Source organism: Aureococcus anophagefferens (assembly GCF_000186865.1).
Source record: "Aureococcus anophagefferens unplaced genomic scaffold AURANscaffold_3, whole genome shotgun sequence".
Lineage (NCBI taxonomy): Eukaryota > Pelagophyceae > Pelagomonadales > Pelagomonadaceae > Aureococcus > Aureococcus anophagefferens.
The window spans coordinates 2,383,329-2,398,105 of NW_008705563.1; the positions used below are offsets into that span (position 1 = coordinate 2,383,329).

General features: G+C 74.2%; 5 protein-coding genes across 5 annotated transcripts; 4 read left to right on the forward strand and 1 right to left on the reverse strand.

The window, feature by feature from the left end:
* Positions 1–439: 439 nt before the first annotated feature.
* AURANDRAFT_61863 (hypothetical protein) lies at positions 440–2,029 on the forward strand (the record flags this gene model as incomplete). The annotated part of the gene is made up of 1 exon (XM_009035541.1): positions 440–2,029. The coding sequence occupies one exon, from the start codon at positions 440–442 to the stop codon at positions 2,027–2,029; it is 1,590 nt and encodes a 529-aa protein (XP_009033789.1).
* Positions 2,030–3,489: 1,460 nt separating this feature from the next.
* On the forward strand, positions 3,490–4,575 carry AURANDRAFT_61864 (hypothetical protein; the record flags this gene model as incomplete). The annotated part of the gene is made up of 1 exon (XM_009035542.1): positions 3,490–4,575. The coding sequence occupies one exon, from the start codon at positions 3,490–3,492 to the stop codon at positions 4,573–4,575; it is 1,086 nt and encodes a 361-aa protein (XP_009033790.1).
* Positions 4,576–7,037: 2,462 nt separating this feature from the next.
* AURANDRAFT_58708 (putative MAF-like protein) lies at positions 7,038–7,646 on the forward strand (the record flags this gene model as incomplete). Its single annotated transcript, XM_009035543.1, has 1 exon — positions 7,038–7,646. One exon carries the CDS (start codon positions 7,038–7,040, stop codon positions 7,644–7,646), a length of 609 nt encoding a protein of 202 aa, XP_009033791.1.
* A 37-nt stretch (positions 7,647–7,683) lies between these two features.
* Positions 7,684–8,898, reverse strand: MT2 (mraW S-adenosyl-L-methionine-dependent methyltransferase-like protein; the record flags this gene model as incomplete). The annotated part of the gene is made up of 1 exon (XM_009035647.1): positions 7,684–8,898. One exon carries the CDS (start codon positions 8,896–8,898, stop codon positions 7,684–7,686), a length of 1,215 nt encoding a protein of 404 aa, XP_009033895.1.
* Positions 8,899–13,039: 4,141 nt separating this feature from the next.
* On the forward strand, positions 13,040–13,546 carry AURANDRAFT_21086 (hypothetical protein; the record flags this gene model as incomplete). The annotated part of the gene is made up of 1 exon (XM_009035544.1): positions 13,040–13,546. The coding sequence occupies one exon, from the start codon at positions 13,040–13,042 to the stop codon at positions 13,544–13,546; it is 507 nt and encodes a 168-aa protein (XP_009033792.1).
* Between the last annotated feature and the right edge of the window lie 1,231 nt (positions 13,547–14,777).

Sequence of the window (14,777 nt, forward strand, 5' to 3'; positions counted from 1 at the left end):
CGTCTTCGCGTAGCAGCGCACGTCGCCGGCGCGCCGCGGGATCGCGACGGAGCCGTTCTCGTGCGTCTCCGGCAGGAAGATCTGGCGGCCCGAGGCCGCCGGCGCGCCCATGCAGCCCAGGTCGTCGCCGCTGCCCCAGAGCAGCGGGTCGGCGTACCAGCCGCCGGGCCCGAAGATCTTGGCGTAGGTCGAGCCGCCGGGCGCGCCGAGGTGGCCGCGCCAGAGGCTCGGCTCGTGCACGCGCGCCGCCGCCGCGAGCGCGACCACGCAGCAGCCCGCGCATCGCATCGAGTGTCGCATCGCTTCGATGCTAGGTTCAAGAAGTGTTCAACGAATGAATAAGTGAAGTATCAGGCCGCAAAACGATCGGGCAGCGTATGGCCCGTCGGTTGTCGTAGCGCCGGCGCTCGCCGATCGACGCGCTGCGGACATCCGCAGCATGGGCCTCGGCCTGGAGGCTTTGGGCATCTCCGCCGACGACATGACGCCGGCGGAGGCCGCCGAGCTGTCGCGCCTGCTCAAGCAGGTGAAGCAGCTCGAGGCCGCCGCGGCGGAGAAGGACTCCGGCGGGCGGCCCGGGAGCCGGAACGGGGCCCGGGCGCGGCAGCAGAAGGGCGGCGGCGCGATCCCGGCGCTGATCACGTCCGCGTCGGCCAAGGAGGCCGCGGCCGCGTCGCCGAGCCGCGCGCGGAGCCCGGCCAAGGCGACGACGCGGCCCGCGTACCCGAGCGTGCGCATCGGCCAGTCCGCGCGGGCCTACGCCGAGCGGCAGCGCCTCGCCCGGGCCGGCGAGGCCCAGCGCGCCGAGCACGGCGACGGCGACGACTTCGGCGGCAAGCGCGCGGCGCCGCCCGAGCCGCCGAAGCGGCCCGACGTCGTCACGCGCGTGGTCCTCTGGCCCGAGTACGCGACGCTGGCCGACGGCGACGTCGCCGTCCACGTCGAGCGCCACTACCGGCCGGCGCCGGCGGGCCGCGGGCGGCCCGCGCAGCCCCGGTGGAAGGTGCTCGCCGCGTCGGAGCGCGCGCGGCGGCGCCTCGACCTCCGGCTCGACGCGCTGCGCAAGTGCGGGCCGCGGGACCTGCTGGGCCGCGTGCGGGTCCACGTGCGCGGCGAGCGGGGGCCCGACGCGGCGCCGGCGGTGCGGTCCGCGAAGCTCCGGCTCCTGAGCGACACGGTCGTCGTCGAAGAGCCGCGGTACCCGCCCGCGCCGCCGCCGCGGCGGAAGCGACACGGCGGCGGCGGCCGGGGCCGGGGCGGCGGCCCCGCGCCGGCCGACGACGGCGACGCGGACGGGCGCGACGGCCAGTCGAACCTGGAGATCGCGGGCTTCTCCGTGCAGGTCGCCGCGCACGCGCGCGGCGCTTTATACATGGACACGCTCCACTCGACGGTCGCGAAGCGGTCCATCGAGAAGACGGCGCCCCACGTCGCCCAGCGGCCCCTGGGCACGTCGGATTTGGTCGAGGGGCTCATGGGCTGGCTCACGCACCTGGGCATGCCCGTCGACGCGTGCGGCGCCGAACAGCTCTCCGAGTACGAGGCCGACGCGCTCGCGTCCTACAAGCGCGTCGAGGAGGCGGAGGTGGGGCACCTCGTGGCGCTCTTGATCGGCACGGCGGCGAACGACGTGACCTTTGGCGCTTTGGTGTCCGCGCTCAAGGTCGCGGCCGCGGCCGCGGCCGCGAACGCCGCGGACGCCGCGGACGGCGGCGACTCGCTGGCGTCCGACGACCTGGACCGCGAGAACATCGCGGGCTTCGGCGCGTCGGCCTACCGGGACCTGAAGCGCCACGTCGTCCAGGCCGCGCACGCGCGGGGCGCGCGCGCGTTCGCGCAGCACAAGCCCCTCGAGCAGCAGACGATCATGCGCATCGCGACGCTCGTCGACGACCACGGCATCGACCTCCAGGAGGTGTTCCTCGACACGCCCGTGCGCGTCGGCGTCGTCCGCGGCGACGTGCGCATCTCCTTCGCCGAGCTCCGGCGGGGGCTCTGGCGCCTGCTGTCCTGCCTCCCGCCCGCGTGAGGCGCGACGCGGCGCGGTTGCCTAAGCAGCGGACCTTAGGGCGCCGGCGGAACTGAGGGCGCCGCCGCCGCGTCCCTCGCGCCGAGCTCGTCCTCGAGGCACGCGAGCGTCGCGACGAAGGCCGCGGCCGCGGGCTCGAGCAGCGCGGGCCCCGTGGAGTCGGCGACGTCGTCCCTCGTGTGGAAGCGCGGGAAGCTGCCCCAGAAGCCGACGGCCTCGTAGCCCTCGTCGATGAGCTCCGCGACGCCGCCGCCGCCGCCGCCCGGCGACGTCGCCGCGGGCGCGAAGGCCGCGAGGTGCCGCGCCGCGCACGCGCCGACGGCCGACCCGTTCGCGTACGCGCACTTGGCCCGCTGCACACCCGCCGCGGGGAACGCGCCGTAGGTCACGGTCGCGGAGCCCGCGTGGAGCCAGCCGCCGACCTCGAGCGGCCCCATGCCCATGTCCGCGAGGCGGTCGTAGAAGTCGGGCAGCCCCATGGACGCGCCGAGCTCGTGGCCCGCCGTCGCGAAGAAGTGGTAGGGCGCCTTCGCCGTGCCGTTGCGCTGCCGCGCCGCGTGCCAGCGCGCGACGCCGAGCGACAGCGCGACGCCCGGCCCGCGCTCGCCGCCGCAGGCGTGCCAGCCGCTCAGGCCGCTCTCGACGACGACGGGCGGACGGTAGGGGAACCGGCCCTCGGCGGGCAGCCACGCGTGGACGACCTCGTCGCCGGCGACGGCGCGCCGCGCCCCGGCGATCTCGACGGACGCGCCGGCGCCGGCGACGAGGGCGGGGTGCGCCGGGGCGACGACGACGGGCGCGCCCCAGGCTTGGGACGCGTTCGCGGAGAGCACGTCGACGTTCAGCGCGACCGGCAACGTCGGGTCCGCGCCGAGCGCCTCGTTCGCGCCGTTGACGACGACGACGGCGCCGGCGCCGGCGGCGATTTCGGCCGCGATGGCCGCCTTCGTGGCGTCGTCGAGGCCGATGGCCGACGCGTTGACGACCGCGACGGCGCCGCCGAGCGCGCCCGCGGCGGCGCCCGCGGCCGCGGGCCAAACGGGGAAGCACTCGACGGAGACGGCGTCGTTGATGGTGAGCGCGCAGGACTCGAAGTCGAAGTAGGGCACCGTGAACGGCAGCGTCTCGACGGCGTAGCCCGCCTTCGTCAGTTCCTCGACGTACCAGCGCCGCGCCTCTTTGAGGTTTCGCGAGCCCGTGCGGTGCTCGCCGCTCTTCGAGTAGGCGACGACGTCCTCGTAGAGGCGCGCGCCCGACAGGTCGACGGCCGCGGCCGTTCCGAGGACGTCCTCGTAGAGGCGCGCGCCCGATAAATCGACGGCCGCAGTCGTTCCGAGGAGCGCCAGCCATTGCACGTTCAAGCAGCCCATTTTGCGAACAAAAAGCGCGGTTGTTGAACTTCATCACAGTTTGTGCTGGATCTATCGCGCGATGATGCGCAGCGAGGCGCAACCAGAATGATGCTGCAATGGGCGATGCTGCTGCCCGTCGCGCTCGCGGCGTGCCCGCCGGACCAGATCGTCTTCGGCGTGGGGCTGCCCAAGAGCGGCACGCGGTCCATGGGCATGGCCCTGCAAGCGCTCGGCTTTACGGCCTCCAAGGGCATGGTTGGAACGAGAAACAATGGCGTCGACTATAAATTCCACGCCGATCTCCTGCCCTTCGTCAACGGCAACACCTCGGGCGCGCTCGCGAACCTCGGCGCGTCGAAGACCTGGGCCGGCTCGACGCTCTACAACGTCTTCCCCTTCTATGCGCTGCCCTGCGAGCTCGCGGCGCGCTACGACCGGGCGCTCTTCGTGAACGTGGACCGCGAGTGCGGCGCCTGGGCGCGGAGTGCGCTGCGGCAGCTGTCGTGCGCCTGGCTGAAGCGCGGCTGCGACACGCCGCTCGCCGCGGACGAGCCGCACGACCACACGAGCGTCGGCTTCCGGTCCACGCGGTGGTACTTCGACCAGCTCGCGCCGGGCCTCGTCGACGGCTTCTGCGCCGACCGGGGGGCGATCTGCACGAAGGCCTCCGGGTCCTGGAACTTCAACGCGAGCGCGGCGAACTCCACGGCGGCGCTGCGGCGCCTCGAGGCGGTCTGCGCGCGGCACCCCGCGCGCGTCGCCGCCTGCGTGCCGCCGGCGCGCTACCTCTCGCTCACGCTCGCCGAGGACTCGGCGGAGTTCGAGAAGATCGTGGACTTCCTCGGCTGCGACGGCGCCGACCGGCGCCGCGTGCGGGCCGCCTGGGACAAGTCCGCGAAGCAGTGGAGCGGCACGCGCGCGGCGCGCCAGCCCAAGCCCGCGCGCGACGCGGCGGCGGACGCGGAGGCGCGCGTCGACGCGCCCGCGCCGCGGCGGCCGTCGGTGGCGTCGCGCCGGGACCGGGCCGACGCCGCGCGGCGGGCGCGGGACGAGGGCCGGCGCGGCGACGCGGCGCGGCGCGACGCCCCGGCGCGAAAGCGCGACAAGGAGCGAAGCAGGCAAGAGAAGAAGGCCCAACTGGGCCTGGGCCTGGGCCTGCGGTCCGCCGCGCGCGCGAGGGAGGAAGCGACGTAAATTGCTTCGACGTTGAACAAAATGCATGCGGCCGGGCGAATCTTCGCTGGACGAGGCTGCCCCGTCCTCCGTGGATTCGACCCGACCGCCACCATGCCGCCCGCCTGCTGCGAGAAGTCGCCCTGCGCCTGGCTCTGCCGGGCGCTGTCCTGCTGCGACGTGGGCGCGATCACGGACAACCGCCGCGGCGTGATCCGGGGCCTCGTCGGCGTCCATATTTTTTGTATTATGATCGGCATCTTCGCCTGCCTCGGCGGCATGTCGAACTCCATGCTCAAGGCCACGGCCTGGGCGTCGACGGAGGTCGACCCCGTCTACGACACGGGCGGCGACGACCCGAAGATCTACATCGGCTTCACGGGCGTCCTCTACTCGGGCAAGGACGACGACGACGGCGTGCCCGTCGCGGGCCTCGAGAACAACAAGTTCTACAAGTGGAACAAGTTCAAGGACTACGCGCCGTCGTCGGAGGAGGACGGCATCGAGGACTGCGAGGCGGCGTCCAAGGGGCTCGTGAGTACGTCGCTCATCGGCGCGCTCTCGCTCCTGCCGTCGATCAACTCGCTTTTGAGCCGCCTGGACCCCGCGAAGGACTCGGGCTGCAACAAGTTCCTGAGCGTCATCCCCTCGGTGCTGGGCGCCGTCAACACGCTCATCGCCGTCGCGTCCTTCAAGAGCGACTGCTACGACGTCTTCCCCTCGAAGCTGTCCGTCAACGGGTTGAAGATCGCGGACGTCGCGCCGGAGCTCGGCGCGGGCTTCTTCTTCGAGGTCATCATCGCCGTCTTCGGCATCACGACGGGCCTCCTCATGCTCGTCCTGGGCCTCCCGCCGAAGAGCACCGAGGAGGCCGGCGCGCTCAAGGACGGCGAGGGCGGGAGCGACGTCGCGGCCACGGGCGACGACTACCTCTAGATGCCCCTCGTCCGCCCCCCGTGTTAAAATCCCTCCTCGTCGTCCGTCGCGTCGTCCCCGTGGCGCGCGCCGGGGAGGTCCTCGGGCCGCGGCCACCACGCGTCGAAGTCCGCGCGCTCGTCGACGGTGGGCTCGCGATCGAAGTTCATCCGGTTCAGCTCCGGGTTCGACGTGCATTTCCAGCCCGCCGCCATCAAGCGCTGCCACTCCTCGACCGTGAGCACGGGCTTGTCCGGGACGTCCTCCGGCGGGACCGTCGACGTCTCCCGCAGCGCCGCGGCGAACGCCTCGTCGTCCTCGAGCTCCTTGACGGCCCTCGCGAGCGCCTCGTCCGCCTCCGTCGGCGGCTCCGCCGGCGGCTCCGCCGGCGGGTTCGGCGGCGCCGGCGCCGGTGGCTTCGGCGGCGCCGGCGGCGCCGGCGACCAGGCCGGCCAGGCGCCGACGCGGACCGCGGCGAGCGCGACCGCGCGCGTCCCCTCCCCCCCTCCCTCGTGGCCGCCGAGCGCGCGCAGCGCCGGGAGCGCGGCCGCGAGCTTCGCGCAGCCCCGGGCGACGTCCAGCACGTCCCCGCGGAGCGTCGCGTACTGGAGGCGGCGGAGCTCGTCGCCGCCGCCGGCCGTCGCCGCCGCCGCGGCCGCGGGCGACGCGCCGGACAGCCCGTAGAAGAGGGGCGGCGCCGCGTCGTGGGCCTCGGCCTGGGCGTCCGCGGCGGCGATGGCGTCGGCGAGGGTCGCGCCGTCGGCGAGGCGGCCGTCGTCGCCGGGCGCAAAGCACGCGACGGCGGGCAACCCCGCGGATTCCGCCGCGATCGCGGCGCCCGCGGCCTCCGCGGCCGAGCGCGCGGCGACGACGACGACCTCGGCGCCGCCGTCGAAGAAGGCGCGGCAGGCCGGCGCGTGGTGCTCGGCGTAGGCGAAGGCGCCGTCGCGGCGTTCGCCCGCGAAGGGCAGCGCGCCCGCGACGACGGCGACGCGGCCGGGCGCCAGGGCGCGCTCGACGCGAAAGTCCCGGAGGTGCTCCGCGGCGAGGCGGCAGGCGTCGTCGACCGCGTCGGGCGGGAGGCCCCGCGGGAGGCGCGTCGTCGGCGTCACCAGGAGGAGGTTCGCGCCCGCGCGCTCGGCGGCGGCGGCGTGTTCCCGGAACGCGGCGTCGAGCGCGGCGCGGCCCTCGGCGTCGGCGACGAGCTCGTAGGCCGCCGCGAAGCCCCGCGCCTCCAGCGCCGGCGCCACCTGCGCCTCGACGCCGCCGTCCGTGAGGAACCGGCGCCCGGCGTCGCAGAGCGCGCCCGAGGCTTCGCCGATCTGCAGATCCGCGATGCGCTGCTCGAGCGTCGACGCGAGCGCCTCGAAGCGGGGGCAGTTGAAGGGCACCTCGAAGGCCTCGCGCGAGAAGTCGAGGCCATCGTAGGTGCAGTAGGTCCCGTCGTATTTGCCTAGCTGCATCGTACAAGGGGCAGCCTCGGAGGGCAAACGAGCTTGTTTGAAGCTTGGGAGCCGCGACGGTGAACCAAGGTCTTGCCTCGCACTGCTCGCACTGCAGCCAGCGCGATGCTGCTGAAAGAAGCGCTCCAGTCCGTGACGGCCATCGTGTTGGCGTCGGGCTCGCCGCGGCGTAGAGAGCTGCTCGGCCAGATGCTGCCCAAAGATGTGTCCTTCGTCGTGCAAAAGAGCACCTTCGACGAGGACCTGCCGAAGGGCGACGACGCGGCGCTCTACTGCGTGCGCACGGCGGAGAAGAAGGGCGAGGAGGTCTGCGCGGCGATCAACGATCCGTCGCGGCTCATCATTTCCGCCGACACCGTCGTCGTATTGGACAACGTCGTCCTCGAGAAGCCGGCCGACGAGGCGCACGCCGTGGCGATGCTCAGGAGCCTCAGCGGGCGGTCCCACGACGTCGTGACGGGCTGCGCGCTCTTCCACGGCGGCCGCGCGACGACGTTCTACGAGCGGACGGCCGTGCAGTTCTCGAGCCTCTCCGACGACGCCATCGCCGCCTACGCGGCGACGGGCGACCCGCTCGACAAGGCCGGCGGCTACGGCATCCAGGGCCGCGCGGGCGCCTTCGTTCAACGGGTCGACGGCTGCTACTACAACGTCGTCGGCTTCCCGCTGAACCGCCTCTCCCGGGAGATCGCGGCGTTCCTCGCCGAGACCTAAGATTAATCCTGACTGCGGTCCTCGCCGAGACCGAAGATTAATCCTTACTGCGGACGCACCACCGGAGCTTGCAGCAGCCGGAGCGGCTGTTCGCGCGCCGCTCCTCGGGCGACGCGCGGACGGGGCGCCGCGCCACGGCGGAGTAGACGTTCGCGGCGAGGCCCTTCTTGAACGCCTGCTTCACGCGCCGGTCCTCGCCCGAGTGGAACGTCAAAACGACGGCGCGGCCGCCGGGCGCGAGCGCGTCCGGCAGGCTCGCCAAGAGCGCGTCGAGCGACGCGAATTCGTCGTTGACGGCGACGCGCAGGGCCTGCATGGCGCGCTTGACGGCGTCGTCGTCCGCCGTCTCCTCCTCGAGGGCGACTCCCCTCACTCGCTCCGCGAAGGCCGTCGTCGTCGCCGGCGTCGGCGCGCGCCGCGCGGCCACGGCGAGCTCCCGCGCGTCGCGCTTCCCAAAGTCCGCCGCGGTCCGGAACGCGGCCGCGACGTCGGCCGTCGAGCTCCGCGCGAGCCAGTCCGCCGCGGTCTCGCCGCGCGACGTGTCCATCCTCATGTCGAGGGGACCCTCGCGCTTGTACGTGAATCCGCGCTCCGGGTCGTCGACCTGCATGGACGAGCACCCCAGGTCCGCGAGGAGCGCGTCGACCGCGAGGCCCCGTCGAGCCAGCTCGTCGCCGACGGCGGCGTAGTTTGAGTGCATCTGCTCCAGGGTCACCTCGCCGCTCGCCGCGCGCGGCGCCTCCGCGAGGCGCGCGGCCGTCTTCGCGAGCTCCTCTCCGTCGCGGTCGACGCCGAGGAGCCGCGCGCCGCGGGGCAGCGCCGCGACGAGGGCCGTCGAGTGGCCGCCGTAGCCCAGGGTGCAGTCGACGGCGACGGCGGCGTCGCCGACGCGCAGGTGCTCGAGGCACTCGGCGACCATGATGGGCACGTGCGTGCCCGCGGGCGTGCCGCCCTTCACCAGCACCCGCTCGACGGTCGCCGCGTCGTTCGCGCGCTCCTTGTATTTTTCGCTGAAGTTCCGCGGGTAGCGGCCGGCGTAGCGCTTGCGCCGCACGCGAGGCGCGGCCGCGCCGTCGTCGGCGACGTCGCGAGCGGCCGCGGCGTCGTCGCCCGCTGTGGCGGCGGCGCGCAGGCCCGGCAGGCGGAGGCTGGAGTCGCATAGATTGCGCGTGGGCGCGTGCGAGAAGCTCCGCACCAAGGAGCGCGTGGCTGCCCAGACGAAGGCGCGCAACAGAGGGGAACGATGCCTCATTGCGCAGCTCGATTGTTAGTTGAGTGCCATCGCAGCTTCACACGTTTCGCTTCAGCTTGAACCTCAACACTGCCCTACCTTACACGAGCCCGATGTCGCTCTCCTTGTCGTGGTCGCCGGGCTCGAACGGGGTCGCGCCTTCGACGACGGTGACGTCGCTGGGGCCGAGGTCGGTGTACATGGGCCCCATGAACTTGGCGCTGACGGCCTCCCCGCTCCGCTCCGCCTGGTCCTTCAGCTTCTGCGCGAGCTCGTAGGCGAAGGCCTCGGGGTCGCGCGCCGTCGCGTCGTCCTCGTCCTCGTCGTCGTCGTCGACGTCGTAGCCCGGCGCGCGGCGGTCGAAGGCGCAGGAGAGCGAGAACCGCGGCCGCTTCGTGCACGGCCGGTCCTCGACGGGCACGGTCCGCGCGAGGTAGACGACGAGCCGCCCGGGCAGGGGCAGGACGTGGTGGGCCGCGCCGGCGTCGTCGTGCACGACGAGCGTGCCGCCGTCGGCGTGGGACCAGTCCCGCGGGTTGACGAAGAGCGTCGCGACGATCTCGCGGTCGTCGGCGTCGTCGTAGGGCGACCAGTCCTCGCGCTTCGCGCGGGCCGACCCGTCGGGCGCGTAGGCGGCGAGGCGGACGGCGTCGGGCACGGCCAGCGCGTCGTCGAGCTCCAGGCCCCGCTCGAGCTCGTAGGCGACGCCGACGACGGCCTGCACCGCCGCGCGGTACGCCATCGCGGCCTCGTCGTCGGGCTCGTGGCGCTCGAAGACGTCGAAGAGCGACGCGTCGAGCGCCGCGATGGTCGGCAGGCCCAGGGCCACGGGCAGGGGCGCCTCGGCCGCGCCGTCGTCGCCGCGCGCGGGCCGCAGGCCCCCGTGGGCCAAAGCGCGGCACGCGTGGTCGTAGATCGCGTCCGCGTCCTCCTTCGCCAGGACGTCGTCGAGGACGCAGAAGCCCCGCGCCTTGAGCGACGCGAGGGCCTCCCGGCCGGGCCCGAGCTTGAAGGCCGTGCGCGCGAGCACGGTCTCGAAGGGCGTGTGGAGCACCTTGTCCTCGCGTGTTTTTTCGCCGGGTTCATCGCTCGCCGCGGCGCTCGCGACGATGCGCTCGGCGATGCGCGTCTCCGCGTCCTCCAGCGTGCGCAGCATGACGTTGACCAGGTCCTCGCCGGGCCCCGCGGCGCGGAACGCGCCCGTGTCCTCGAGCTCGTCGACGCCGCCGGCGCTCCCGAGGAGCGCGCGCGCGAGCCGCAGCTGCTTCTTCGCCTCCGTGCGCGCGACGGTCCCCGCGGCGCTCCGCGCCGACGCCGCGTCCGTCGCCGCGCGCCGCGCGCGCGCCGCGCGCACGCGGGCGACGACGGCCGCGTCCGGCGCGCCCTCGGCGATCAAGGGCAGCACCGCGGCCTGGCCGCCCGCGCCGTGCTTCACGAGCGCGTCCTGGAGCGACGCGACCGTTTGGTCGGGCGCCATGCCGAGCCCTTCCGCGATGGCCGCCACGTCCGTGGTTTTGCTGTGCTCCAGGGCCAGGGCCCGGCTCAGCGCCGTCGCACTCGTCTTGTCGTTCTTGGCGCCGACGCGCGCCACGGGGTCGACCGTGGCCTCGGGCGCCGCGGGGGCCGCCATGAGCGGCGCGTCGTCGTCGGAATCCACGATGTTGTCCCAGCGCGAGTAATCGAAGAGGGCCGCCATGCTGCCCGAGAGTTTACTTGAAAATGCACTTGCCGTGAAACATTACCCCGTCCGCGAACTCGCAAGCAAAAACTGAGGCTGGTGCTTGGTGCGGCTTGTCGCACGTAGGCACCAAGGGGAGCAGCGCGTCGCGCGGTCGACACGGGAGGGAGATCACCCCCGCATCGTCCGATGGCGCCACTAGGGACGGACGCCGCGAGCAAGACGGTCCAACGCGACGTGTGCATCGTCAACCTCGTGCTGTCCGGCGCGGAGGACGACGTGCGCGCGTGGCTGGGGACGCCGGACGGCGACGCGAACCTCGTCGTCGAGCTCAACGGCATCTCCATCTGCCTCGCGGCGCTGGCCATGTACCGCGGCGCGTCGGTCATGCGCGTCCTGCTACAGAACGGCGCGGACCCGGACGCCGTCGCGATGGGCCAGCGGCTGCTCGTCACGGCGATCCAGCAGGATTTGAACGAGGTCGTCGAGCTGCTGCTCGAGTTCGGCGCGTCGGTGGCGCCGCCCGCGGGCGCGGGCATGAGCCCGCTCCGCCTCGCGGCGTTCAAGCACAAGGTCGACACCGTGCGGCTGCTGCTGCGCCACGGCGCGCGGCCCGACGACGTCGTCTCCGGCGTCATCAAGTCGGGCCCGCCGAACCTGCTCGCGATCCTGCTCCGCGCGGGCGCGGACCCGAACGTGCTCCCGAACTCGCCCTTCCCGCCGCTCTTCTACGCGGCGTCGCTCTCCGACGACCGGAGCGAGGTCGTGCGCGTGCTGCTGCGCTACGGCGCGCGCGTCGACATGACGCGCCACGGCGCCACCGCCGAGGACGCGGCGCGCCACCTCGGCGGCCACGCGAACTCGATCAACCTGCTCTCGGACGTGCTCGCCGCGGGCAGCTGGCGCGCGCACGTGCGCGAGCCCTGCGTCCAGCTCCTGCTCCTCCGCGTCCTCTGCCAGCGCGGCCGCGCGTCCGCGCCGCGGGGGCCGCTGAAGCGCCTCTTCTCGGCGAGCTTCCGGAATTCGGGCGCGAAGCGCGCGGCGCGCGGCGCGTCGCTGCCGGACCCGCTCTTCTGGCACGTCCTCACCTTCTGGCGCTCGAGCCGCGAGGTCGGGTGATGCGTCGTAAGCGTATTTTTTTGCGAGTCGATATGTATAGAGATACGGGGGGAGGCGAGGATGCGAACGGGGGGATGCGAAGGGCCGCGCGCGTGTCGCGGGCGGGCGAGTCTTGTGCTTGGGGGCGCGCCTAGTAGCGGCCGCCACCGCCGTGGCCGCGATCGCGGTCGTCGTAGCCGCCGCCGCCGCCGCCGTAGCCGCCGCCGCCGCCGCCGTAGCCGCCGCCGCCGCCGCCGCCGCCGCCGCCCTCGTCGTGGGAGAAGCGGCAGTCAGAGCCGCGCGTGCAGCGGCCCTTCTGGAAGTCGAAGCAGATCTGGGTGCTGCCGCCGCCGCCGCCGTAGCCGCCGCCGCCGTAGCCGCCGCCGCCGCCGTCGCCGCCGCCGCCGCCGTAGCCGCCGCCGCCGCCGTAGCCGCCGCCGCCGCCGCCGCCGTCCTGCGCCGTGATGCCGCCCGTGACTTGCTCCGCGCGGTCTTTGCCTGTAGATTGCGCGGGGTCAGCGGCCCGTTGGCCCCGAACCGTTCCCGAGGGCACGGACCTGGCTCAGGCTTTGCGGGCGTTTGGGGCGAAAGCGCGTCTCGACCCGTCGCGCGTCTCGTCCCGTCTCGGCCCGAGCCGTGCGCGTCGCGTTCCGCGCGCCGTCTCGTCCGGCCCAGAGCCCGCGCGTCCGCGCGTCCGTCCGGTTCCGACCAAAGCCCACTCCACAACACGTCTAGGATCGGCAGGTCACGGGATAGCTACCGCGGCGCTCGTCGAAGACCTTGACGAAGTGGACCGGGGCGCCCTCGGAGAGCGCGTTGCCGTCCGTGATCTGCGACACGTGGCAGAAGAGGTCGTCGCCGCCGTCGTCGGGCTTGATGAAGCCGAAGCCGCGCTCGTTCCAGCGGCACGCGACGCCCGAGGCCTTGCCGTCGCCGCCGCCGCCGCCGCCGCCGCCGCGGTCGTCGCGGCCGCGCGAGCGGCTGCGGCTGCGGTCGCGGCGGGAGCGCTCGCGGTCGCGGCTGTCGGAGCGGTCGCGGCGGGAGCGCTCGCGGTCCGGCGAGCGGGAGCGCTTCGCGGGCGAACGGGAGCGGCTGCGGGGCTTGCGGTCGGGGGAGCCCATGATTCTTGTTGCCTACGCCGTGAGCGTGATCCCGCGCGATGGCGCGCGCGAGTGGGAGGGCCGTTCTGGGCCTGCGGACGCGGCAGCCGGACGACAGACGGCGGCAGGCGAGATGGCGAATGGTTAATGATCCCGCCTCGGCGGTGCCGGCATCGTGCCGTGTTGCCGCTCGAGGATCTCGACCTCGAGCGAGGAGGCACGTCGCCGCAGCGTCGCGCACCACCACCGCAGCGCCGCGCGCCGCGACCCGCAAAGCCACAGCCCTATGACCACGGTCAAAGCCGTCGTGCGGCTGCGCTGCCCCGCGGGCGTGGCCAAGGCGGGCCCGGCCATCGGCCAGGCCCTGGGCCCCCACGGCCTGAACATGATGGAGTTCGTCAAGGCCTTCAACGCCGCGACCCAGAAGCTCGAGCCGGACACGCCCATCCCCGTCGTGCTCACGGCGTACACGAACCGGACCTTCAGTTTTGTGACGAAGACGCCGCCGACGACGTACCTCATCCGGCAGGCGCTCGGGCTCGGCAAGGGCGCGCAGACGCCCGGGACGCAGACCGTCGGCGCCATCACCCTGGACCAGATCCGCGACATCGCCGAGGTCAAGCACGTCGACAAGCACCTCGCGCACATCCCCTTCGACGCGCTCTGCGAGTCCATCAAGGGCACGGCGTTCTCCATGGGCGTCGCCTTCGACGACGGCCTCGGCGCCGCCGACGACGACGACGACGACGACGACGACGAGTACGAGGACGACGACGACGAGGAAGCGAGGTAAGAAACACACACACGTTAGGAGGCCGGGCCCTCGTCGTGGGAGCGGCGCCGCCGGCTCTTGGGCCCCTCCTCGATGAGGGAGACGATGTCGGGCCAGGGGCTCGCGAAGCGGTCGCCGTCGCTGTTCGCGCGGCGCGGCCGGCCCTCGCCCCCCGCGAGGGCGCCGCCGCCCTCGCTGCGCGCGCGGCGCGGCCGCCCGTCGAAGGACCGCCGCCGCTCGTCGGCCGGCCGCCGGTCGTCGGGGCCCGCCGCGGCCCGGCGCCGCTCGTCCCCCTCGGCGAAGGGGTTCGCGGCGCCGTCGGCGATCTTGTCGAGCGTCGACGTCAGGTCCCGGACGGGGCTCCGGTCGCCCGCGTCCGGCGCGACGCGTTCGTCGAGCGCGCGCAACGCGCGCGCGAGCGCCGCGTCGTCGTTGAGCTTCCGGCGCGCCGCCGCGCGCGCGGCGCTCGCGCCGGGCGTCTCCGGCTCCGCGTCGAGGCGCGCGGCCGCCGCGGCGTGGCGCCCCGCGGCCGCCGCGAACGCTTTTCGCGACGTCTCGTAGGGCAGCCGCACGCCGTCGAGCGCGACGGCCGCGTCGACGAAGGCCCAGAGCGCCGCGGCCCAGAGGGCGTTGCGGTAGAGGAACGTCTCCGCGTCGACGTCGCCGAGCGCGGCGACCGCGGCGCGCGCCGCGTGGCCCACGTCCGGCGGCGGCGGCAGCAACCTCTCGGGGTCCCCCGCGAGGGGGTCCGCCGCCTTCTTCGCGGGGAGCCGCGCCAGCAGCTCGCGCTTGACGCGCGCCGCGTCCAGGTCCGCCGAGGCGAAGTCGAGGCCCGCGACCAAAGACGCGGCGTCGCGGACCGACGCGTCGACGCCCGCCGCGTTTCGCGCCGCGGCGAGGTCCGGCGCGCCCAAATGCGAGAGGAAGCGCCGCGCGGCCTCGAGTTTCTCGCGCGCCGGCGCGAGGACGCGCACGGCGTGGTCCCAGGCGCCCAAAGCCGCGGTCCTCGCGACGCCGCGCGCGACCCGGAGCGATTCGCGGTCGCGGAGCGCCGCGAGGCCCCGCCGCGCGTCGCCCGCGCGCCGCTCCAGCGCCGCCGCCGCCGCCGCCAGCACGTCCCGCGCCGCGGCGACGTCCTCCCGCGACGGCGACGCGGCGACGAGCGCCTCGAGCGCGCGCCCGACCTTCGCGCCGGCCTTTGTTTTCGCCGCGCGCTCCGCGGCCAGCAACAGCGCGCCGGGCGACGGCGCGG